The sequence below is a fragment of the Paraphaeosphaeria sporulosa genome (assembly GCF_001642045.1).
Source record: "Paraphaeosphaeria sporulosa strain AP3s5-JAC2a unplaced genomic scaffold CC84scaffold_14, whole genome shotgun sequence".
Taxonomy (NCBI): domain Eukaryota; kingdom Fungi; phylum Ascomycota; class Dothideomycetes; order Pleosporales; family Didymosphaeriaceae; genus Paraphaeosphaeria; species Paraphaeosphaeria sporulosa.
Window position 1 is genome coordinate 748498 of NW_017253373.1, and position 22391 is coordinate 770888.

The 22391-nt window shown below is 52.6% G+C and overlaps 7 protein-coding genes across 7 annotated transcripts; 3 read left to right on the top strand and 4 right to left on the bottom strand.

Moving 5' to 3' along the window:
- Positions 1 to 1568: 1568 nt before the first annotated feature.
- CC84DRAFT_1210093 (uncharacterized protein) lies at positions 1569 to 2112 on the top strand (the record flags this gene model as incomplete). Its single annotated transcript, XM_018182264.1, has 2 exons — positions 1569 to 1580; positions 1756 to 2112. 2 exons carry the CDS (start codon positions 1569 to 1571, stop codon positions 2107 to 2109), a joined length of 366 nt encoding a protein of 121 aa, XP_018030189.1.
- A 4506-nt stretch (positions 2113 to 6618) lies between these two features.
- On the bottom strand, positions 6619 to 7891 carry CC84DRAFT_1169307 (uncharacterized protein). The gene has a single exon (XM_018179635.1). It carries the CDS (start codon positions 7532 to 7534, stop codon positions 6860 to 6862), a length of 675 nt encoding a protein of 224 aa, XP_018030190.1. The 5' UTR covers positions 7535 to 7891; the 3' UTR covers positions 6619 to 6859.
- A 153-nt stretch (positions 7892 to 8044) lies between these two features.
- CC84DRAFT_1210095 (uncharacterized protein) lies at positions 8045 to 9026 on the bottom strand (the record flags this gene model as incomplete). The annotated part of the gene is made up of 2 exons (XM_018182265.1): positions 8045 to 8626; positions 8688 to 9026. The coding sequence occupies 2 exons, from the start codon at positions 9024 to 9026 to the stop codon at positions 8267 to 8269; spliced, it is 699 nt and encodes a 232-aa protein (XP_018030191.1). The 3' UTR covers positions 8045 to 8266.
- A 4858-nt stretch (positions 9027 to 13884) lies between these two features.
- CC84DRAFT_1232414 (uncharacterized protein) lies at positions 13885 to 14214 on the top strand (the record flags this gene model as incomplete). The annotated part of the gene is made up of 1 exon (XM_018183757.1): positions 13885 to 14214. A coding segment is annotated over one exon (330 nt), but the record flags the coding sequence as incomplete, so codon positions are not given.
- Positions 14215 to 15174: 960 nt separating this feature from the next.
- CC84DRAFT_1232420 (uncharacterized protein) lies at positions 15175 to 15690 on the top strand (the record flags this gene model as incomplete). Its single annotated transcript, XM_018183758.1, is given in 2 exon segments — positions 15175 to 15476; positions 15492 to 15690. Coding segments are annotated over 2 exon segments (456 nt in total), but the record flags the coding sequence as incomplete, so codon positions are not given.
- Positions 15691 to 16305: 615 nt separating this feature from the next.
- Positions 16306 to 16760, bottom strand: CC84DRAFT_1222831 (uncharacterized protein; the record flags this gene model as incomplete). The annotated part of the gene is made up of 2 exons (XM_018183423.1): positions 16306 to 16336; positions 16477 to 16760. The coding sequence occupies 2 exons, from the start codon at positions 16758 to 16760 to the stop codon at positions 16306 to 16308; spliced, it is 315 nt and encodes a 104-aa protein (XP_018030194.1).
- A 4553-nt stretch (positions 16761 to 21313) lies between these two features.
- On the bottom strand, positions 21314 to 22180 carry CC84DRAFT_1264171 (uncharacterized protein; the record flags this gene model as incomplete). The annotated part of the gene is made up of 2 exons (XM_018185286.1): positions 21314 to 21948; positions 22018 to 22180. 2 exons carry the CDS (start codon positions 22178 to 22180, stop codon positions 21314 to 21316), a joined length of 798 nt encoding a protein of 265 aa, XP_018030195.1.
- Positions 22181 to 22391: the final 211 nt, after the last annotated feature.

Here is a 22391-nt window from a genome sequence, read left to right on the forward strand (position 1 = left end):
AGTTCGACCAAGACCTCGCCGCGCTCATGCTGAAGAATCGAAGGTTCCTACAATTGCGACTACTCCTACGAATTACAACTACTCTCGCAGAACTGAATCAAAGTGCTTGATTGGCCACCAGATACACCCTTAAGATCTTCGCCCTCCCTATATATGCATACATCATCAGTACCTTTACGGTCTTCTCTACTTCCACGCACCGCCAATCACCACCAAGTCAAGTGCACTCCTCCAGATGCAGCCTCACCAATACCTAATCCAATTAGAGCTTCATAGATTACGAATCGCACCTTCCATGCACTGAAAGTTACATCGCCCATTCCCCCAAGTCGAGTATGGCTATATATATCCCCACAAAACCATTGTGATACGCTCATACGGTCCCACATTCGAAGACTCTTTCACCGGCGACAGTTCCGACTTGTTTACAGGCGCCGGCCCCGAGCACAGCAACCTCCTCATGGGAACTTCGAGCGGCTCTTTCGTCGCTACACCAGCCTCCTTTAGGCCCACGCCCATTGACGGCGGAGCTTACTTCCCAAAACTGCTCCTCTCCTCAACTTCATCCTCACATGCGTGGCCGTCATCGTCACTATAGTCTAACTCTGTGCTCCGCTCGACCATGGCCTTGATGTCGATTCTAAGCCCGGACAGATCGCATCCAGACCATGCACTTATACCGATTTTGGCAATTTGTACACATGAGTAGCAATCTGCGAGTAGCTTTTTTCCCGCCTCGACTCACCCGGAATCACCCATAATCCGAACTACTACCTAATAGCACCAGGTAGTATATATATACGAATGCCTCGACGATCGGGTGCAACTGCAACACACTTGCGAATGGTCATCCTATCGCACCAAGCCACGGCCTCCGCTCCTCCTCGCTGCTGGTATTTCGAAACTAGGAGTGGAAAGAAAGAAGCCCTCGATTTTTCAAGACAGCCATAGGGTTGTTTATGCCCCTGAGGAAGATCACGCCGTGCGTGGAGCCCGTAGGTGACGACATCGAGTCATTCGCGGAGTCACAAGAACGGGAAGAGAAGGACTACTCGCTAATGGCGTTCTGGGGTACCTCATGTCTGATTTCCCAAAAGCCCTGCCGCCAAGGACGTCAGGAGCCCACCGGTTTCAGCGACTCCAAAATAAAGGATTAGAGAAGGGTTATGTGCTGTAGGAGCACAGCAGCACTATATATGCATTATTTGCGACCTCACCCGCAATGTAACCCCACGGTCGTCGCATATACATCACGTAAGTAGCTCGCCTCATCTCGAGGCTTTTGCTAACAGAGCCGTAGCTGCCACTATAACCATGAGTTCTGCTACCAGTGTGGCAAGACCTAGAGTCGTCGACGGACTTGGCCGTCCAAGACAGGCAGACCTGCAACCTGTGGACCTAGGACCGAAAGAATGCAAAGCTTTGTCTCGTCGCAGAGCAAGCGTGCACCAATTCGCTCATCGCCAGAGCCCAGAACCCGGAACAGCGGACCATGTGGATACAACCACTCAAATGTATATCTGGCTGTGTTCAAAGGGACCGCGACGCAAAGATAGGGTCGCTGCATTATGGGCATCTCTGTAAGTCGGCTTCGAGGTCTAGAATACTGGCAATTATTAACAGCATAGTTACCCGACAAGAAGCCAGTTAAAGTACTTGTTTTATTATACGTTACTGGAGATCCCAACATCATTGCGAATCCTTTCTATCCTATTGGCTTCACCCAAGATGTTTCCGCATCTACTATGGTATCAGAACAATCTACTTTATGCTTTCCGGATGGCAAAATCCCACACCTTAGAGATAAGATGGAAAAAGACCAAAGATCTCCTGTCGCGATTAGCTACGCAATTACTTCGAGTGAGGCTTACAACCCGAACAAAAGTTACAATCTCGGCAAAGAACAAAGAGAACCCAGCAGGGAATGACGCGGCGGGAGATGAGGCTGACGGTTACAACAATGGACCCGGGGTCAGCAGCGCCCATCGGAAGAAACAAGGACCAACGTCACGTGACGAAGTCCCGCATATCGACGAAGTCCCTGGGACTACGGTATCTTGGCGGGACTACGATGACAAAGAAGGATGGGAAGAATGGTATATAGTGTAGGACACTCTTTAGACATTTCCAATTCTTCGTAGTTGTTAGGATCCAGGATGAAAGGTCACCCGGACCTCACATGTAACCAGCAACTCGACCAGTGTCGCAAGTGCTACACAGGTCACGTGACTTGATCAGAGTGATGAGTGCGCCAAGCCCACTGATCATACTGAACAGCTTGCATACTGATCACTGAGCATGGCTTGATCACCTTGATCACGGTGATCAGGGAACTGATCAGCTTCAGTATATAGGAACCCGAGTATGAGCTCTCGTACTCGTGGTCAACCTGTTTATCAATCTATCGTTTGGATTACACTCAGGGCATATTGTTGACTCGTTATACTTCGCAAGATACTTCCGTATCAACAAGACCCCTTCCCTTCTCCCAGTTGTCTTGCCCGAGAACCAACCTTAACCTTTATGACTAGCTAACCCTTCTAGATTTAACAGTAGTCAACTTCGAAAGCTTACTTTCATATCTAAATTGAAGCCACTCGTCTTTGTAGGAGCCATTAGTGTTCTCTTGATATTTCTTGTATCGTACTATCGTACGGTATAGGAGATTCATACAACCTCTTCGGTACCGCCATCCCTCACGCTCGAATCACTGAATACCCGCAAGGTCCGAACCTACGGTCAGGTACGTGGAAAACCCTCGTAACAACAAGCTCAGGAAAGACTTGATCTCCTCAACAGCAGCCCCAACATCATCAGCCTCCAGTTCATTTATCAATCGCCTGAGAGTCCTCCCAAACTATCATTATGCTAGCCGTGGCTGTACGCCTGCTAAAAAAAATAGTTCTAGATGGAAAGTACTATATAAGGAGAAGACGCCACTGAGCCTTCTATAGTTTAATGCTAGATCTTCTCCTCATGTCTTATCGTCTTTAAAATGTCGTCCTTTCTGCGTGATATTGATTAATGCGTAATGTTCCCGGGACAGGACAATGAGTCTAGTATACCGGTGTTGAACACGTGGGGGATCAGCACCTACTATGAGGCACTTATCTATATGAGATGGCAGTGAAGATGTTGCTTTTCTACCGAAGTTGAAAAACTGAAAGACCAATCACCCTAACATTAGTATCGATACGCTCCTTAGCAAGACTCGCTTTCCCTATCTTAGTATGGATGCTTCTCTATAGCTTACATCTTTATCCCCTTACCTATGCTACTGGAACACCATTATTATATGAGCGATTTTACCTCATACACACCCAAGATAGCGCCATGAGCGAGGCAAATAGGTTCTGGACACCAGTGTAGCTCCTACCATAGAGATCGACTTCTTCCACTAGTAAGGTACGCCTCCGCCTGTTCGGTAGCTAGCACCTGGAAAAGCGGGTTTCCCGTACTCGAGAAGGAACCTTGCTCACTCCAGTGGTGCCCCAGTTGGTGCAAGAGATTCATATGCCTTGACCTAGATGAATGAAAGCAGGTTTTGACATGCTTTGGTGTTGTTATTAACGTCGAAAATAATCGGTGTCGTCTGCAAGAGACATCTACTCGCGATGGATTGATATGTGTCAACCATGCCGATGTGAATCCTCCCGCCCTCAAGCATGTGATGGAGGATTTCAACGGCGGACAAGATAACGTAGGATAATAATATATTCAATATTTTTCAGGCCGTGTTCGTTAGTGCACTGGATTGGCGCTTGAATAGGTAACAGCTTCCCGAAGCTATACACTGTGTCGGCGTCTTGTGGAGTTCGACTTGAGTAGATTGAAACAGTGGTAGTGGTTCGGCCCAGTCATGGACATGCACACGATTTCTTGTCCACATAGAATAGGTGGTGTAGCTTCCATGCGCTGAATTCTACCGTGGTTTTGCGTAGAGACGCGCCTAACCGGATGTTCTCAGTGCCGAAGTCGATGGCCAAGCTCAGGGTAGGGTGGCCGTGTCCTCGGAGATCTTGAGTTTTAGTGAATTCGGCCCCGACCATACTTGAAGAGCTTCTTCCCTAGACGTCCAGAGCTTGCCTATGCGTGAAAGAGGAGCTCGCGCTCGTCAATAAAGATTTTATTAGACCGTATCCCTTAGACAAGTCCAATATGTCAAATCTATGCAGTGGCAACACAATGCGAATGGCGTATCTAGAGTACATCATTATTGGCGGTGCTTCATGGTCGCCCTCTTCCGTGCGCCTAGAGAAGTTATACAACTATTGTCAGGATTCACAGGCAAGCAATGTAGATAGGTACAAGACAGGCAACCAAAGTAGATTGTAGGAGAGACGAATCGCTGTCGGACTAGATCCGACAGCTTCCTAGCTTTTATAGCTAGCTACTGTTAGCTTGGGCCTAATCGTCCCTGGTTACGTCCTGTCTCGATGGATATCCCGTGACCGGAGAGGTGAGGTATAGGATACCTTGGGTTCTAACAACTATAGGTCGTACTATAGCAGCTCACGGTACACGGAGAAGGAAACCATGGGATAGGCCCCGTCCAACTTCTGGCGCGGTACGTCTGGAATGACAGCCTTGGCTCAGCGCCACTTGGGCGGACATAGTGTCCAGGTACCGTCTTGGGTCCCCGTCTTGGAGAAAGGGCGTACTTTCACGGTTGACTAGGCTTTGTTGACGGAAGGAGACTCCGCAGGCACCTGGCAGGTGCAACCGACTAGCCTAACTCTATATAGGCAGGTTTTCCCGCCTGAGCAATACAAAACACTTACACTCAACTTCATACCTTTTATCAGGCTTTAGGCGCCTCGATCTACACGGGAATTTTCACGTTATGATACGAGTTCTAGAAGTACAAGGTCTTCCTCCAACTAGGGTTTAGTGAAGATGGGATGAGGATGAGGCGTTATATTAGCTAGTGGGATAGATATTAGGTACACCTTCTCTTCCCACAAACAAGCCACAACAGCAGTCTGTTACGATCACAGGAAACGCAAACAGAGAGTCGGCAGGAAATGACGCGACCAGAGATGAAGCCGATGGTAAGCAACAAAGAGACGGCTTGATCTGTCGGGATTGCCAAGGACCGATGTCACGTGATCATTCTCCTGCCAAGGGACCATTATCCCGGGATAACGAAGTTAGCTTAGGAGAATGAAGGATGGGACGACTAGTATATAGTTAAGGACATTCTCTAAACATCTCCCATTCTTCGTAGTCACCTTCGGAAGCTTACCTTCATATCTAAATTGAAGCCCCTCATCTTTATATGAATCATCAGCCTTCTCTTGCTATTTGTTATATCGTATCACCATACGGTATAGGGTATTCACACAACCCACTTTGGTACCACCATCTCTCACGCTCAAATCACTGAATACCCGCAAGGTCCGGACCTACGGTTAGGTATGTCACGGTAACCCCAGGCTACCTGACAAGCATGGATATACTGCTGGCAGTAGTATATCTCAGAGATATCGCGCGCTGGCGGCCAGCCAATAGAACAGCATACGGGTGACCCGTCTACTAGCTGAGGTCGAATCATGGCGCTAGCTACCCTTGGTAAGGGCACGCGACGAAGCAAGATGATAGATCCACGTTGACTAAGGGGAAGAGGACCTTCTCTCCTTATCCAACGTCTTGTACATACACGTAGATACCGCACGCAGTAATATCAATCTGCAGCCTACTACTAGGCCGCAGACGTCTCTACTCGTTGCTCTCGTGACAAGGTACGTGGAAACCCCTTGTAACACAGTGGTTCACCAGGCGATGCTAGAGCTTATCCATGGTCAAATCATAGCGATTGGTAATATAACTACTACTAGTAAGTATAGTACTATTCAACTGGGCTAGGCGTCCAGGCCAGCGTAATAGGCTGCTGTCGAGTGAGTAAGTCAAAATAGCGAGAACAATGCCTCGGACGTTAAACTTAAAGTGCTTAGCGCTACAGTACGCCGCTATCCCCAAAGAGCTAGCCGGGCACAAGCACGTGGTTGGCCTACCTAGATTCGTCCTCAAACCGCGCGTCGACAGGTCCACGACCCGGCGAAACCATGATCACGCATAATTTTATAGCTTAAACGCACAATCTCGCGGGGGAGAATGTTTCTAAGTATACAGCATGTTGCTACCAAGGATCTTCGAGGCTGTGGAGCGTGGAGATGGTGATGGTCCCATTAGCTTAGGAAGACAATGTCGAACGCTAGGCACGGATATGGACAAGTACTACCGCATGAGGCGCGCGACCGACTGCATCTGTACTGAAATGAAAGCCAGAAGTTACTAGCGCGAATAGGTTCGAAGATGGCGTTGACAATGAAGAGAACATTGTCAAAATGCACGGAACGATCGCGTTTGGGTAGGCGCATTGCATGTTTTCTGAATTCTACAAAGGGAGCGGTTCGTTGGGCTGTCTCTTGCTGGCGGGTGGTGTCAGGCCAGGTAGTTTTTGTGCGCAAAGATGTTTGAAATTACACGATGAGCTGATTGGTCGCCATTCGGATTGAATCCGAGCGCAAACTCATGAGCAACTCTGTTGGTCTTCAACGAACGTTGCCTGTAGCGTGCATCACCGTACAGCCGACCATCGTTCGAACATCAAGATACCGAATAGATTCTAGACTGTGCAACCAATCATGTCCCCTCTCCACTAGCGAATCGGGGTAAACGAAGGTGTCTGGACAACTACCTAAGCGAAAGACACATTCCAGGACATGTGAATGAATGGGGACCGGAATGAAACACACGTGCATTACAGCCCGTACAAAAGGAGACAGACATCATCCAATCAGACCCATTCAGGCAATCTACTAGCCACGTCGAGCATAAACACGTCCCTGGTGATGCACTATGGGTCATGGACGTCCTCAGTTCCATTGCCTTGTGTGCCGATAATCACGAACCCGTCGTCTTGGTCGGTGGCCTCCTCGGGCTGCGCTATGTGCGTAGTGTCCTGCACCATATGGTCCGGGGTCGAAGGGCGCGTGTCGCCAGGGAAATCTCCTTCCTCAGGTCCAGGACAGAACGGCGGGCCCCGGTGGATGATCGGAAGGTCCAGTCCTAAGCCCATGCGTAGGAACTCTGTGGGTATGGTCGGAATGTACATGAGCCCGTCGTCGTCTTCGGAGACCTCGACAGCACCATGGCAGATGTAGGAGCGAGAGACAGTTTTCGTCCTGCCGAGGGGAGCGGACTGGGCAGGCGCAGCGGGAGCCCTTTGGGGTGTGCTGGATGCATGGGTGTCTTCTCCTCGCTCGAGTGTCGGGGCTGGGGGCTCAGGGATTGCGTACGCACCAACGTTCGGCGCCATGTTCGGCGGAGAAGCATTCTCCAGCTTGCTGAGGGCGTTCTGATTCTCATCTTCTCGGGGCGTGCTAGTCCCAGCCGGGACTTGGGGGTGGCGACCATCCTCTCGGTCCGGCGAGGATCTCGGAGTGACTTGGCTCAACCTCGCAACACGGTGGACATAGCGTCCAGGAAAACACCTGACCCGCGATCTTCTCACCGAAGGATGGAGCGACATGATGGGAGAGTGTCGAGCGATACTGTGCGTGAGTTCCCCCAGCGTCTTGTATGTATGTATACATCGAAGACAGCACCCAAACTGCTGTGTCACTGCGGCATTATATTGCTTGACAGGGTCGGTTGGAAAGCTGCATCTGTGGCGGATCTTCGAGCAAACAGTCTACGTTGACGAGGCAGATCGCCTTTTGCACGCTCGGCGCACCCTGCGGGCAGCGGCCCGGCACCTGCCCCGTACCGCTAGAGCGAATGACGGCCTGCTTGCGCATCGCATGCCGAGTGCAAAATACTGGATGACCTAGATTATCTCTTCTGTCATTGGACGCGTTCATTCAACGCTGCCTTACGCTGGCCTGCATCCGAGCGCGCGTCGAGTACTCTCCGGCCTACCCCCACGACTGCCTGATGCGAAGACGGCAGACCGCATACCACCTTGCTGCTGAGTCCCTCACGCTGAGATGGGTAGCATATCTTTGCACTCGGCCCAGCGGCTGCTCCTTGGCGGTTTTTTGCGCGTGTAGCTGTTTGCGTCGGTCGCGCGTGCGTCGCGGCGGGCTGCGGCTCTGGTACATTTGAGGTGCAAAGACTTGGCCGCCTTGCTGCGGTTGTTGAATTGCGCAAATCGCCCGTTTTCACGAGGAGCAACCGTCAACACCATGAGAGATGGAGTCTGCGACGTTTGCGAGAAGCAAGAGTCGCAACTGGCGAGAGTGCTGGAGTCCATGACCCCCACTCAGCCGCCACCGACGTCGGAAAGAAGATCGCCCACGCGCGTGGACGCCGGCTTGCGTCGTACGGGTGGCATGGGGAAGCCGCTGTTAGGCTGGGAGCAACGGTCACCCGGAGTGACGATGGGTCCCGTCAGCGGCGGGTGGGACGCAATGGGGGATGTGCGGGGTAGGAGGCGGCCTGTGTGTCTGGGCCGGAGCACCAGCAACAGCGGACCGAGCAGGTCTCGGCTGGTGACGCCGCAAAACTCGGGTTCCACCAGGCAGGGAGAGGCGCCCGGGAGCATCCGCGTTCGAGCGAACCGAGCAGGGTTCGGGAGCGCATCTTCGCGGGGGTGAGGGTCCGACCTCCCACGGCAACAAACCTGAACGTGCGAGGTCGCCGCGTTGCGCGAGAGTCCCGCCGCATGTGGACGATGCGAATACCTTTGGTGGCCCGTTCTTGTATGCAGGGCAAACACCAGCGTGTTGCGTTTGCGAATCCAGCAGCCATCGCTCAGCGTACCGGTTTTCCTGTGGAATGGTGGCGTAGCTGCTGTTGTTGAGAGTCTGTATCGGTGCCCGCTGGTGCATGGGTGTGCGCGACGAATAGCGCAAGCCATTCCAGCGAATACCCAACCCGGAGCATCGCGTTTCCCAGCACCCATTCCGAGTCCTCGTTCTACGCGCCACAACCGTCGCACAAGCAGACGACGTGGCACGCAGTGATGCACACCTAGTGCGGGGAATGGGGCGTGGGCAAAGACGAGAGCCCTCGACATGCATGGGTGTATACGCATGTGACACTGTACTTGGGGGACTAGAGCAAAACGGGTGCCGCACCCAGCGCATGCCTCATTTGGCTAGACTGCCTGAGATCTGGCGATAGGGAGTCCGTATAGGGTAAAGTGGTATTGTAGGCGTGCGAAACAGTATCCCCAGAGGTACATTGTGGCGTCTGTCGCGGAGTGGGATGCCGGTTCCGTGCAGGGTGACTATGCCGAATTGCGATGTATCCTTGTTTCTGCCTGCACATCTGGCTATCTTGCGTGATAGTTGTGGAGGGGGTGTGGGCCATGACCAGGACGTTGCAACTCGCACGACCACTTTATCGACGTGGGGCCTTTCGTTTCCATACGACCTCGTGGGGGTGCTGAGCATTACAGCGCCGCCTTCATCGCTTCCATTGCGAAGAGACCGACCCCGGTAGGCTGCGCGTGCGTCTGTTGCGTGGAGTCACGGTGTCGTAGGCTGGTGCGAGACCTACCTTCGGGCGATGGAACGGTGCGTTGGGTCATGATCCAGTCAGGTCAGGCTCCTAGTCCGGCCCTGTGTAGCATCAGAGAGCTAGGGGGCCATGCCACATGGAGTGGCACGTGATCGCGAACACTGGCCGAAACAACGAGCTATGGCGTGGAGACCTGTTGCCCCGCTTATTTCCGCACCACATTAAGCGACTCCGTGCGGGAATTCGACGTGGTAGCACTCGCAAGTTGGTGTTGTACTGACGGCTACGTAAGAATCGGATAGCCCTTCTCGCATGTCTGTTTGACGTATGACAGAGCGTAGGAGCTTGTGTGCTGCCGTTTCGCATTTTGCGGCCAAGACTTCGAGCGACGATCGTCATATTGTGTAGCTCACGCAGCGTTTGAACTAGCTGTGGGCTTTGGGAGGTACTCACCGAGGTGAAAAAACGAAGAGGATTAGGAAACACAAGAGGGTTGCTGTTACACCATCACAGAACGAAAAGCGCATGCTGGTGGTTTGCCATGTTGAGTTTCAGCTCCGCATGCTCCATGTCTCAGGCATTGCACGCAGTAGGTCTGTCCCCGTCCGCATCTCTGTCACCTCGGCCAGCAGCGTCGTCCGCGCCCATGGCCGAGGGCGGCTACCATGCCAAGGGGATTTTGCTCTGGAGTGTGACTGCCGGGTCAAGCAACCTCTGTGCAAGAATGCGGTGCTCGTGGCAAGCTGGCGAGATGAAAAGGACCGGGCGGGTGTGTCGGCAGCAGGCGGCTTATCCTGCGGCGCGTTCAACCGATTACTGAGCGGAGGGAGAAGGCCCGTAGTGCCCCGAGCCATCGGTCATCTCGCCGTCCCACCCGCGCTCTTATGACAGGCTGGCAGAGCACCAGACCGCCGGCATCGACAAGTCCGTAACGCCGATGCAGTCGGTCGAGTTGCCTGCAGGTCCAATCATTGGCAATCTTCCCCAAACACGATCCATGGCGATTCTTGCGGAGATGGACCTTTGCTATTTCGCGATTCGGGCGCTCGAGCTTATAACAACTAGAATTGTGAGCGATTGAGTCGTAGCCATGGCCAAGCAGTCTGTAGTGTATCTGGCTAACCTCCAACGGTACGAACGCGAGGCTTCTCCTCCTCTTCGAGGCGGTGGCCCCTCCCGTGAGCCGGTCTTATCGCCGGCGAGCTCATTGACAGACTCGGAGGCAGTGATGTGCACCGAGCTGGGCTGGATGTGGCGTTCTGGCGAGCTGGAAGGCGGTAAGCCCGGAATGTTCAATCGGGCCATGTTTACTTCTGAGACTGGAGATACTGCTTTCTAGCTTCTTTCATACAGGATCTGATATGGGCGGGTATGGCGTGCGCGGCTGTCAGTCTGCTGTCTATTTTACGTTTCACGGCGATATCGTCAAAGACATGAAAGTAGGTGCTGGTCTGGATTAGTAGATAAGCGCAGACATTCAACCACAGAGTAGCGGTGCAGTCGCGCCGTTTACACACTGCTAGGGACTCGCTACGAACGCGGCGAACGTGTATCGTCTGCCTGCGCAAAGTAGCATACATGCCTACCTACACGCTATAATGGAAGACACCTAAGAAATAGCTTGAACATCATGTTGGCTTAGATCAGCATGTAACACAACGCACATAGGCGCGCAGGCAGTCGCATGAACCAATTTACCGCGTGCCTTCCACTATCTCATCTAGGAAGATCCCCTACAGGCCTATCCCGGCACGGTGACCTGGGAGCGGTGATGGACGCCGGTGCTTGTATTCGGCATCTTGACAATTCTTGCTGTGTCCCATGGATTTGGTACTCGCCTATGTGGTTGGATCTTGACAGCTGGGGTTAGCGTTGGACCCACTCTCCACGAGGGGGGCTCCACGCACGCGGACCTGCTGAAGTCGGTGACTTCGCTGCTCTGTGAGATACTTGCCGCAGCCTCTGTCGTGACTGGTGATTTTGCCATTGGCGTGGCTTTCCCACGCAGTTTGCATTTCGCCTTATGCTCGGTATTCGGATCGGGGTGGTCCAAGACCCAGACCTCGACTGCACAACTTTGCGCTAGGCGGCGTGTATCTCCCAATGAAATGTCGCTACGCTTAGTGCGCTTCGCCGATGGTCTGTGCTCCTCCATGTGTACTCGCCATTCTATCGTACATTTGTGGCACTTCGTATGATAGATGTGCGCGTTGTCGATGTTGTCTATCAATCGTGACTACGCGCTTTGGAGATATTCTGACCCGGCATGCCCTTTTCCACTTGGCGCGAAACCACCTTGACCTGGTACAGCCCTGGGAAGTTCGGGGCGCGGGGAAAACTCGAGGGGCTTGGTGGTTCTCCTTTCGTCTACGACCTGAACGGCATCCAATTCTACTTCAGGTGTACCTAAAAACCTCAAAGAGACGCTACCAGTGCCTCCAAGCAAGAACTGTTGGTCAGGGCCGACGTAGACCCTAGTAGAGAATGAGCCTGCTGGGATGAAAGCGGATGGGGAGCTGCAGAGGACTCACTAATGGGGGACTTTTAAGGCTAGGGTTAAAAAAGAGCAGAGTCTAGTCCTAGTGGCGGAGGTCGAAGCCATTTCGGAAGGACTGGTTCGCATCCTTTCAATGACGTGATGTGACTCAGGTTGAGGTAGGTTGCTAGGTGGTCGGGACGGGATGCTCCTAAGCAGAAGCAACGCAAACCCTTTCTGAGGCGGGTGCGACGGAACGGCGTATCGCAGATAGAACACCATCTTTCAGCACTAAGGCTGGGGTCAGTTTTGGAATAATGTGAGCAAGGCCAAATGAATTGAACAATGGCAGCAGTAGCAACGCGTGGCAGTGTGGGAAGGACGGCAAAATACTTGCCTTTTCTACTAGATGGAATCGCGCCAGCATCCCGTTTCGCATGCGGCAAGCTCCACCGTTCAGTACTCCCGTCCGGAAAGTCTGGTCACTGGAGACGATTGACGATCCGTGGCTCGCTTTCTTGGGCTTGTTGTTATCGAAGGCGATGGTTGTTGGAGAAAGGCGTGTGACGCTGGCTTTCGTTGTGTTGTAGCTCTCCCGCACCTTCATTCAAATTAGCCTCCGTCCAATGCTGTAATGCTTGCACACTCTGAATGACGCGAGAAGGCGCAAAATGCTTCATAGTCATGCGTGGGTAGGCCTTGCAGGTATCATGTGATTATCAACCTCCTACAAGCCCAATGCGCGTCTTCTCTGCTTCTATTCCGAAGTGGCCTTCGGTCGCGGTACTAACATGACATATTGCGCTGCCGCCTGCAAGGCTGGGTTTAGCAGGTGTTGCAAACGGTGGCCTGTGAAAAGCTGGCTCCCGCTGACAATACGATTCAGGGTCTTCGCGGAGGTTTGCCTGGTAGCTCCGTTCAGGACCTCGATGAGCCTTTGTTTTGCGCCCGGGCGCCTTGTTCTCAGCGTTCGGGCCGGGCTTCGGGGAGGCATTGAGCTCGTCGATCGACTCGTTCGCAGATGCAGAGTCAATGGTTCACGGCACGCCCGATGCCATGATGTTTTCAACGGTCGTCCTATTGGTGGCGGGCGCATCTTTCGACCTTTTGGGATGCTAACAGAGGGCCGTCGAGGTGAAGACTCTGCGGGCTTTCTTTGTCTGTCTTTGGCCGTCAAAAGGTAGTGGGAGGGTTCAGACGGTCTGCGCGGGGGCACCTTGCGATGGAGAGTTGCTGTCCTACGACGCGGAGTTGCAGGACTACAGGAAGCTCCCTTGGTCTCGGTAGCTTGGGTGGAAGCTGAGTGGGGAGGTGTGCGACAGCGCTCATGACGTCTGTCCTCATGGTTCCGAATCTCCGTTCGATTCCCAATGATCGTTTACTGCTCACGGCGCGGTGGTAAATCCCCGACGCCGGCACCTCCCACCTTCACAGGATAACCAGTACGACAACCACGCTGCGGCTCGAGGGTTGCTAGCCTTGCACCAGGCAGAGCGCCGCTGGCCGTCGGTACCAAGTTGCCCACAGACCTCACGGTGCTGTGACCGACCTGCCTCAGAGGCCTTGGCAAGGACTTCCATCCCTTGTATGTATTACCCGTTGCGCAGTCGGTGCACGGCTTCCACAGGGTGAGGTGCAGTCGCTAGGCGGCTTCCTTTGGATCGGGCGTACCCCACGTGCGACGCTTGTTGGTCGAGGGAGATCGCTTGCGCTGGTCAGGAGCAGTGTAGTACCCGGCGACGCGGCGCTCCTCCAGGAGGTTACGGGACCCTGGAGTATGCCTCATTAGTATAATTTGCCAATTTTCCCCAGTCGTCTGTGCGTGGCGGCGCTGACACAGTACGCGATCATACCGTGTCCGTGCACGCGATGCGCGGTTTCGCCAGATGCGCGATCTCAGAAAAATCGCGCAATCTTCACAACCTCATAACTCAACCAATATGGATCCAATCAACGAAGCGATTGAAGAAATCAACTCCCTAGGACCAGGCGAAACTTTTACGTACACTGCAATAGCAAAAAAATATGGTGTTGTACGCTCAACGTTGACGCGCCAGCACAAGGGTGAAACAGCCTCATCTACTACCCAGCACGCCAACACACAAAAGCTCACTCCACAACAAGAGCTAGAGCTTGTAAGCTATATAGAACAGCTTACAGCTCGTCGGCTACCACCTACAAGGGAGATGGTACAAAATTTCGCGTCAGCTATAGCAAAGGAGCCAGTGAGCGAGAGCTGGGTTACCCGATTTCTCACCCGCCATGGGATCTCTATTACCCCCCGATGGAGTACTGGAATGGATCGCGATCGCCACCATGCTGATTCAGAGGATAAATATCAACTATTCTTTCAACTTCTGATAGAGGTTATTGAGAAATACGATATAGAGCCACGTCACACGTACAATATGGATGAGAAAGGCTTCCTTATTGGGGTGATTGGAAGAAGTAAAAGGATCTTCAGTAAAGCAATATGGGACCGAAAGGAAGTTACAGCAGCCCTTCAAGATGGTAATAGAGAGTGGATAACACTACAAGCATGTGTTTGTGGTAATAGATCAGCTCTCCCTCCTGCTCTAATCTTTGCCTCTGCAAATTCAGCCCTTCAAGCTTCTTGGGTAGATAGAATTCAGGCTAGAAAACACCAAGTTCACGTCAGCTCATCTCCCTCTGGCTGGACCAACAAAGATATTAGCCTAGCGTGGCTTGAACAGGTGTTTAATCGATACACTAAGCAGAAATCACGACAATCCTATCAGCTATTGATCCTTGACGGCCATGGATCCCACATCACTATGGATTTCATCGAGTTCTATGATCAGAATCGAATTCTCCTCCTAATATTCCCCCCTCATTCAACCCACACGTTACAGCCACTAGATGTGGTGATGTTCAAGCCTCTATCGTCTGCCTATTCAAAACAGCTCACAAAATACCTCCACAACGCCCAAGGACTATTACCAGTTAAGAAAGGAGACTTCTTCCCACTATTTTAGGAAGCCTAGACCTGCTCCTTTCAAGAAAAAACAATCCTAAGGTCTTTCCAAGCAACTAGAATAATACCTCTCAGCCCAGAGATTATACTTAAACGGTTCAAGAAATCAACACCAGAGCAAGAAGAGAGAGAGAACTCTAGCTCAGTCCTTAGTAGAGAGGATTGGCTCAAATTGCATAGCCTAATACGATCAGAAGTAAAGGACCAGAGTAGTAGAGAGGCTCAAAAGCTAAGCCGCTCACTCCACCATATATCAATCCAAAATGAGCTACTCCACACAGAAGTAGAAGGCTTATCAAAGGCTCTACTTTCTAAGAAGAAACACGAGAAGAAAAGCAAGCCCCTAGACCTACAGCAACGCCAGGAGTACCGCAGGGGCGCTGTATTCTGGTCCCCATCTAAAGTGAGGGAGGCCCAGTTCCGCCAAAGGATCAAAGACCAAGAAGCTGAGAAGCAACAACTTAAAAAAGCTCATAAGAAGGCAGAAAAGGCCTTGAAAAAGGTACATCAACTTCAAGAGAAAGAAGAAAGAGCAAGGTTAAGGATTTAAAGGCGAGAAGAAAAGGAGAGGATTACAGCTAAGAAACAGGCTACACGCCAACGTAAAGAAAAAGAGAAACAAAACACTAAAAAGCCTATACAAACTTACCAAAAGGGAAAGAGGAAGGCTTTAGAGCCTGCTACAAAGCCTATACAGAAAAAATAGAGGCGTGAGGTAGTTGCAGAGGGTAGGGGAGGTGATCAGGGCCGTGATCCTTCATCTGTGAGAACTACGAGGGTTGGCAGGAACATCAAACTCCCACAGAAATTCAAGTAGTCCATCTTTTTCGCAGTAGTTTGTTTAGTATTTAGATGGATTATTAGAACAATTAAGCTATTGTGGGTGGCTCTGTAACTCGATTTCTGCAACTCAGTGATTTGGTGATAGGCGCGCATCTGGCGAAACCGCGCATCGCGTGCACGGACACGGTATCGGCCCGACCAAGGAGTTGGCGCCATTTGCGCCGCCAAGTTAGGCGACGCGGCCCATGTTGCATGAAGGAAGGGAGAAGCAGGGCGGCCCAGAGTGATGACAGATGCGCAAGGCGATTGTTCAACTCTGCGTACAAGGAGAGCACTCGGCGTGGGTGGAGGGAGGTCGAGGTGTCAAGGCGGCAGAAACATAGAGCGAAGACGCACTCGGCGCGCGCCAAGAGCCACCGTCCGTGCACGACGAACGCATGCAGGATTCTCAGTCCCAGGATGACGAAAGGCACGATATAGATGTCAAGTTAAACACTATAAAAAGCTAACCGTGCCCAATCGTTGTTGTTGGCGATACTCTCATTGACTGTCGAGATACATGAAACTCATCAGACCCGCCACGTCATCTCAGACTGTCCCAGGGTCGTTTCGGCCTCGACCAAGTGTCAGCCAAGGTCATTTCAGGTAGTAGGTACACCTCTCGCAGGAGAACTATACCATATTGACCGAGTCACTGACCTTTTAGGCCTGCAGAGACCCCAGGGGTCAAGCACCAAGTCCGCTAGCCACTCACTTCTCCAAAGCTAGCACGGCATCCCCGTCGTCAGTGGTTCGTGCAACGACGCCAGCTGTGTAGATATCTTGATGCGCTCCCTCAACAAGCGAGTCCTTGACGTCCGTGGTGTGGGAGTGAGTGGCGAGGTCGGCTGCTGCCGAGCGAGTTTTGTTTGTCACATAGTCGCGTGGAGCCTTACCGAAGGTGGGGCCACCAGAGAGGTCAGAGCCCGGAGCGACTGGAGGGTCCGCGTAAGCGGCAAATTCCGCAAAAACGGCTGCAAAGCAGGTGATGAGATTCATTGTAGAGACAATACTTGGATGATGTTAAAGAAACCGCCTACTTTGCAAACGACCTTGTGGTCTAGCTAGTCAATAGGAGTACTGTAAATCTTCAAGAAAGAGAAAGGGCGTTGTAGTGAGTAGTCTTAAAAAGGAGTCGGTTAGTGTGCTGCTTGCTGTACGTTGTGAGGGCTTGATAGAGCCATCACGAGGACAGAAACATGATAAATATAGTATAAGAATGAGGCAAATGAGATAATATAGAAGTACGCGACGACTAGCGCCGCTATCACCACTGAAGGTCGGAGCCCAGTCAGTGTTTAAGCTCCCTCCCACGCTCACTCCTCCCACCGCTCACTGTGCTCAACCGCTGGCGATTAATATCGTCCGCTCGGGAAACACTACCCTCTCAGCATTGCTGCTGGATAACATGCAACCAAATGGATACTTGGTCAGGTGCAAAGCGGTCATCACCATTCTCCCCCAAGGGTTGCTCCTGGGATGACTTCACGGTCTCCGTTTTCCTACGATGCCGAAGGATCTAGAAAAATCTGCCTCCAATTGAAAGCTAACGAGCTACGTCTATACAACTACCAAAGATGTTTTTATCATCATCTACTTTTGAGGGCATTGCTAGAGGCACTTATAAGGGCAAGGGTGTACGTTGCGCAGGTATTAGGACGTTCTATAACGTCTGGATACCGAGACTGGGCCTATCGCTACTTAACCTTGCGCAAGTTGTAGAAACCTACGATAGTTACGAAGTACTGTACGTAAGGACAATTTCCCATCGTCTTGGTCATATCCCAAGGGAATAATTTCCTATTCCCGCTGGTACTCTGCGTAGTAAATTGTGACCCTGGACAGGGTCAGATCGCATCAATCCTGTACAATCGGAATGCAACCTACCTGTATTTCTAATTCATGGTAGTCTGGTCACTCATCTGCTCCTGATTAGGGAGACACAAATCTTCACTTTGCTACATGCCAATCGTGATTTCGCGAATATAAATCTAGCCAGAACCTTCCCTTGCCATGCGACTCGCGCCTTCTAAGCGCCCATCCGAGCGGCAATACATGTCGTAGGCAGGTTCCTATCAACACGGCATGTCGCCGCTTCCGGGCGTCCGCCCGAGGCAGATTGCGAATAACGCCTGTCGCCAGCTAATCCACCAATCAGAAGCCTGACGAGAAGCCAGCAGCGAGACCGAGGACAGGAGCGATACGCAAATTCAGGGTGCAAAAAGATGACAACAAGAGCCACCCTCAAATTGAGGGTAACAGTTGAGTCGGCGTGGCACGCCAGTGCTTCGAACAACGAGATCACGGACCGAGGTCGAACTCGCACCTCACCCTTAGAATATTCGAGTTGCCGGTATCCATATTGAAAACATCTACAAGAGTGTTAGGAACATCTAAGCAGCTTCCAGGATTTCACTGCATCGACAACCATCAACTCCACCAGCAACGGTGAGGCACATTTGAGCACGAACCCACGCGAATCGAGCCTTTCCAACGGACGAACAACCACGAACGCGACGAAACAGTACGGACCTGGGCGTATTCATTGATAGATGTCTGCTAGTTTCCAGCGCAAAGTAAATTACCCTGTATCGGGCCTGGTCGCCTCGCCTTCCCTAAGACTTCGCAATGGACCTCACAGGTCAGTTCCCTTTGCCAATAGCTCGCACGAGAGGCAAATATATGCCGCCTGCACAAACAAAGCGGATGCTAGCAACCCACCTCGCAGACACGGAGGCTGTCGGAGGCGCCACATTTGGGAAACATGCTCATTCAACTGAGGAGCTGGGGACTCGGCTGAGGAAGTAGCAACAAGTGGACACTAATGGGTTTGAGCGAATTCTAGGCGACAATCAATGGAGTTATCGGGCAGGGTGGTGATGAGACCCCGACCAAGTACCTGGATATGATGGCGATCAGGATTTTGTTACCATGAGACGCTATCAGGAAGTCATAACTTTGCGGAAGCTAATTTATTACCTAGTTACAACTGGCACTTTCAGAATAATTAGCTGCAAGTACAGGACACGGTCTTGGAAAGGTGCAGACCTTCACCTTCCTAGGCTCTACCTTGGAAACGTGCTCTCTGAGGTTGTCTCAGACAGAGTCGTCGGCCGAGAGGGTGTGGAAGAGCGGGTGGAAGCAGCAGAAGACGAAGACTCGGTCCGTTAGCATAGCAAGGTCGAGTTTGTGCTAGGATGAGTGTGCGACAGCGCCGATTGCACACTAGATCCGGGAAATGCTGGGGCTGGACGGGAAAGAAAAGGAGCGGTCGAGAATCGAATGACGCTTGCGGATGGCCAGGTGAGGTTGCATTGCGGGTACCTCGTGAGCGGGCGTAAATGCAGGCTCATCGTTTTGGAGCTCGTCTCAGCCACGCTTTGACGACATGGTCGCGAGAGACAGGACCTTGTGGCGAGGACTTGAGCACGATCCAGGTCTCCGCTGCTGGGCGGGATGGAGCGCTCTCAGGCAGCGTGTTGGTGTTGATGGAAATTGGTGTTGGCGTTGCAGCGCCATCACCGTCGCCTTATCGCCGATATCGATAACGTAATCTCGTTGACGCGTCGAGTCGTGCGTAGCCATGTGACCACGCCCCACCAAAGGATGGTGGTCGACTGCGCGCATAGATCCGGAAGCGACGCCAACGCAGCGTCGTCAGCGTTCATTACGTGCTCATTTCTTCAGACTCCACATAATGACCCCGATCTTCCAAGCATTCTCCCTAACCGGCACCGCTACGGTTTCTCCTCACATCACATCATCAACCACATGCTGCTATGCACGCGCCAAAGGCTCAGAAGAAGATCATGAGACCAGCAAATGCATAAACACTCGGGAGTCGCGACCGTCCAGTCCATATCTTTTCTTTCGCAACCCTTTCTCGGCGGAGTGCCTGACTACGCATTTAGGCGCGACCTTCTCCTGCGAAGCTTCTCTCTGAAGTGCTTTGATTCGACGTCTTCGGCCAGATGCGACCATGAGAGCATAATTTTGACTTGTATACGCCAGAACTGGTGCGGGGAGACGAAATCGCGAGGGAATGAAGCGGATTAGACGTTGTTCATTACTCTCCGGGTGAGTAGATACACGGTGATGCCCGATGCGGAAGGTTTGAAGAATAGAAATGATGCATTTTACATCCACTTCCCAGGGATTCGACAATGATCTTGCCGGAGGTGCGGTACATCAACGGTCGTATGGGGCAACAGCTTGTCGCGACGTTCAAGGCAAGCGTTTCTGACTTCATTTGGCACATTAGTTCGATGCTGACTCCTTGCAAAGCGGACACATTAGACTTCTCCATCCCTTTGACTAAATATTTCTCTATCAAACGAACTCAATACTCCCGGATCCTCGCCAAGGAGTCTGCCGAACGCTTTGAGAGACGCGCCTCCATAAACACGCTGTATGATACACCACACCGCCCAGCGTGCCCAGATAGCCCAAGTTTCACGTCACTGCCTCTTCGGCGTCGCTCCAACCTGTGGCGCCTATCCAACACGACGGCCGCATTGTCGGCTACGCGCCGATCAATTCGCTCTTCCGCATACGCGTGCTACACCATCGCATGCCAAAAGACCTACCACCGCGCCAAAGATGAGGCAAAACGATGCAAACAGGAGAGAGTTGCAGGTAGATAGGCCACTGCTTGAGCGTTGCAGCTGTACATGTGCGGGTTCGCCATCGCCATCGCATTCACCACCATCCTCCGTGTGTCCACCGTGTCCGATGCCGAGGAGTATTCGGTCTTTGTTTGGGTATGCGCGAGTATACTTTGCAGATGGCGCCTTGCATTTCCTAGCCTTGCGCGCTTCGTCATCGTAAGCGCCCCTCATCGCCGCCGCAGGGATAAAGACGAATTTTGGGAAGCGTTCCGGAGGTGGCGAGGGAAATGAGCTTCGGGCGATGATTGAAGTCATCGCGGTCTATATGCGGCACGCACGATGCTTGACGAAGCAGAGTTTGGGACGAGTAGCCTGTGGACTGGGTGGGTTGTTGCCAACAAATTTGGCGGTGGGCGGCTACCTGGAGGTCAACTACCATTCTTAAAACCCAAGGGGAATGGTCGACGGTGAAAATCCAGCGCCTAGTTCACCGGTCAGCGTGCACGATCCTCGTGCTGTCCTCCTTCCTCGCAATGAGAACGCGCGGACGCTGAGGGCTGGCCAACCTGACACAGGTTGCGAGCAAGCACGCGTGAGGAAACAAACGTTTGTCTGCTTCTCAGCCTCTTCTTTTCGCGCCATCGTATCGACGCGTGGTAGCTTTGATGCTTCTTCAGGTTTGGCGTCAAGCTCACGTCCGTTGTCTATCGCAGTGGATCGATCATCACTTTTCGAATCAAGAATGCAGCAGAGGCATGCAGAAAAGGGCATACTCCAGATTTTCCTAACTTGCGTTAATGACATAGGAAAATAGTATAGCTGCGTCGCTCTATCCTCGGCTACATCGCATACCCCTTTGGCAACGCATACATGTCGCTCATAATTCTTTCTTCAGCCAGTCTTTTCTTCCTCCTCGTACGTCTCCTCGCACGAGAGGCCCCCATCTTAACGCGCTGGATCTTGATCCGGAGCGTGGACCTCCTCCCCCAACAAGGTTGTCCCTACCCCCTGACTGGGCCCAGGAGCTGGATGCATGACCTGCACTACCAGGCCGTCCATCTGCCGGTTGTCGAGCCTCACCTGACACCCCAGCCGACTTGTATTCGTCATGTTCCCCGCAGCTTCCAGCATGTCCATTTCCTCCTGAGTTGCGATGGCCCCCATCGAGACTGCATTCTGCACAGCCGCCATGTGGCACGTCGAACACGAACACTCGCCGCAGCATGTGCCCAGAACAGCCACGTTATGGTCCTGGGCGAGGCTGAGCAGTGTGTCTTCGCCGTCTGCTGAAGGCGTGACGGACGTAGGCGTAACGTTGCCCTGGGCGTCGATGAACGTGATGGTGATCGGGCTATCCGCGCGAGCGGACACACCGTCAGCAACCGAATCCAATTCATCTGGCGGGGCGAAGGGTGGAGGCATGGCTGGCACGGGCGCCGGGCCGTCTCGCGGGAAGGGTGGAGATATCGCTGGCACTGGCGCCTGGTCATCGGCATACGGCTCGGGGGTGGCGGTCGTGCACATGTGTGCCTTCTGCCTTTCGGTGCCCATCGTAGGCGGCAGCGCTAGGGAGGCACGAACTAACATTCTCAGTATGATGTGCCGGGGAGCTTGCTCCACGGTTTGCCCGCAGCGGGAGTGAAACGCACCGAGGCCTCCAATCCCCAGGTTTCCCTCCTTCCATTCCCATATGGCTCCCGTCCCTGTGACTGCCTTCCTTTTCCAGGGCGAGCGGACCGGCTGGATGGCCTGGCGCGAGAACGTTGGCCCGAGCTTGGCCTGGCATTTTCGCAGATGGAGCAGAAAAGGCATGGTGGATTGGTTCGGGCTGATATCCCTGTGTGGAGCGCGGAGGCGTCGGTGGAAGTGTCGAGAGCCAGACGGGCAAGCCTCCGAGGGCACCACGAGACTCGGCTGATAACGTAATTTCGATATTCGCTTCACACTGTGGGAGGCTGGTGTTGTGCGACTCAGTTGTTTCAACGTTTTCGTGGTGACGACACTCGCGCAACACAACGATGCC

Coding starts and splice junctions, on each gene's coding strand:
- CC84DRAFT_1169307 (XM_018179635.1), bottom strand. CDS start 7,534: ATGTCGCTCCATCCTTCGGTGAGAAGATCGCGGGTCAGGTGTTTTCCT.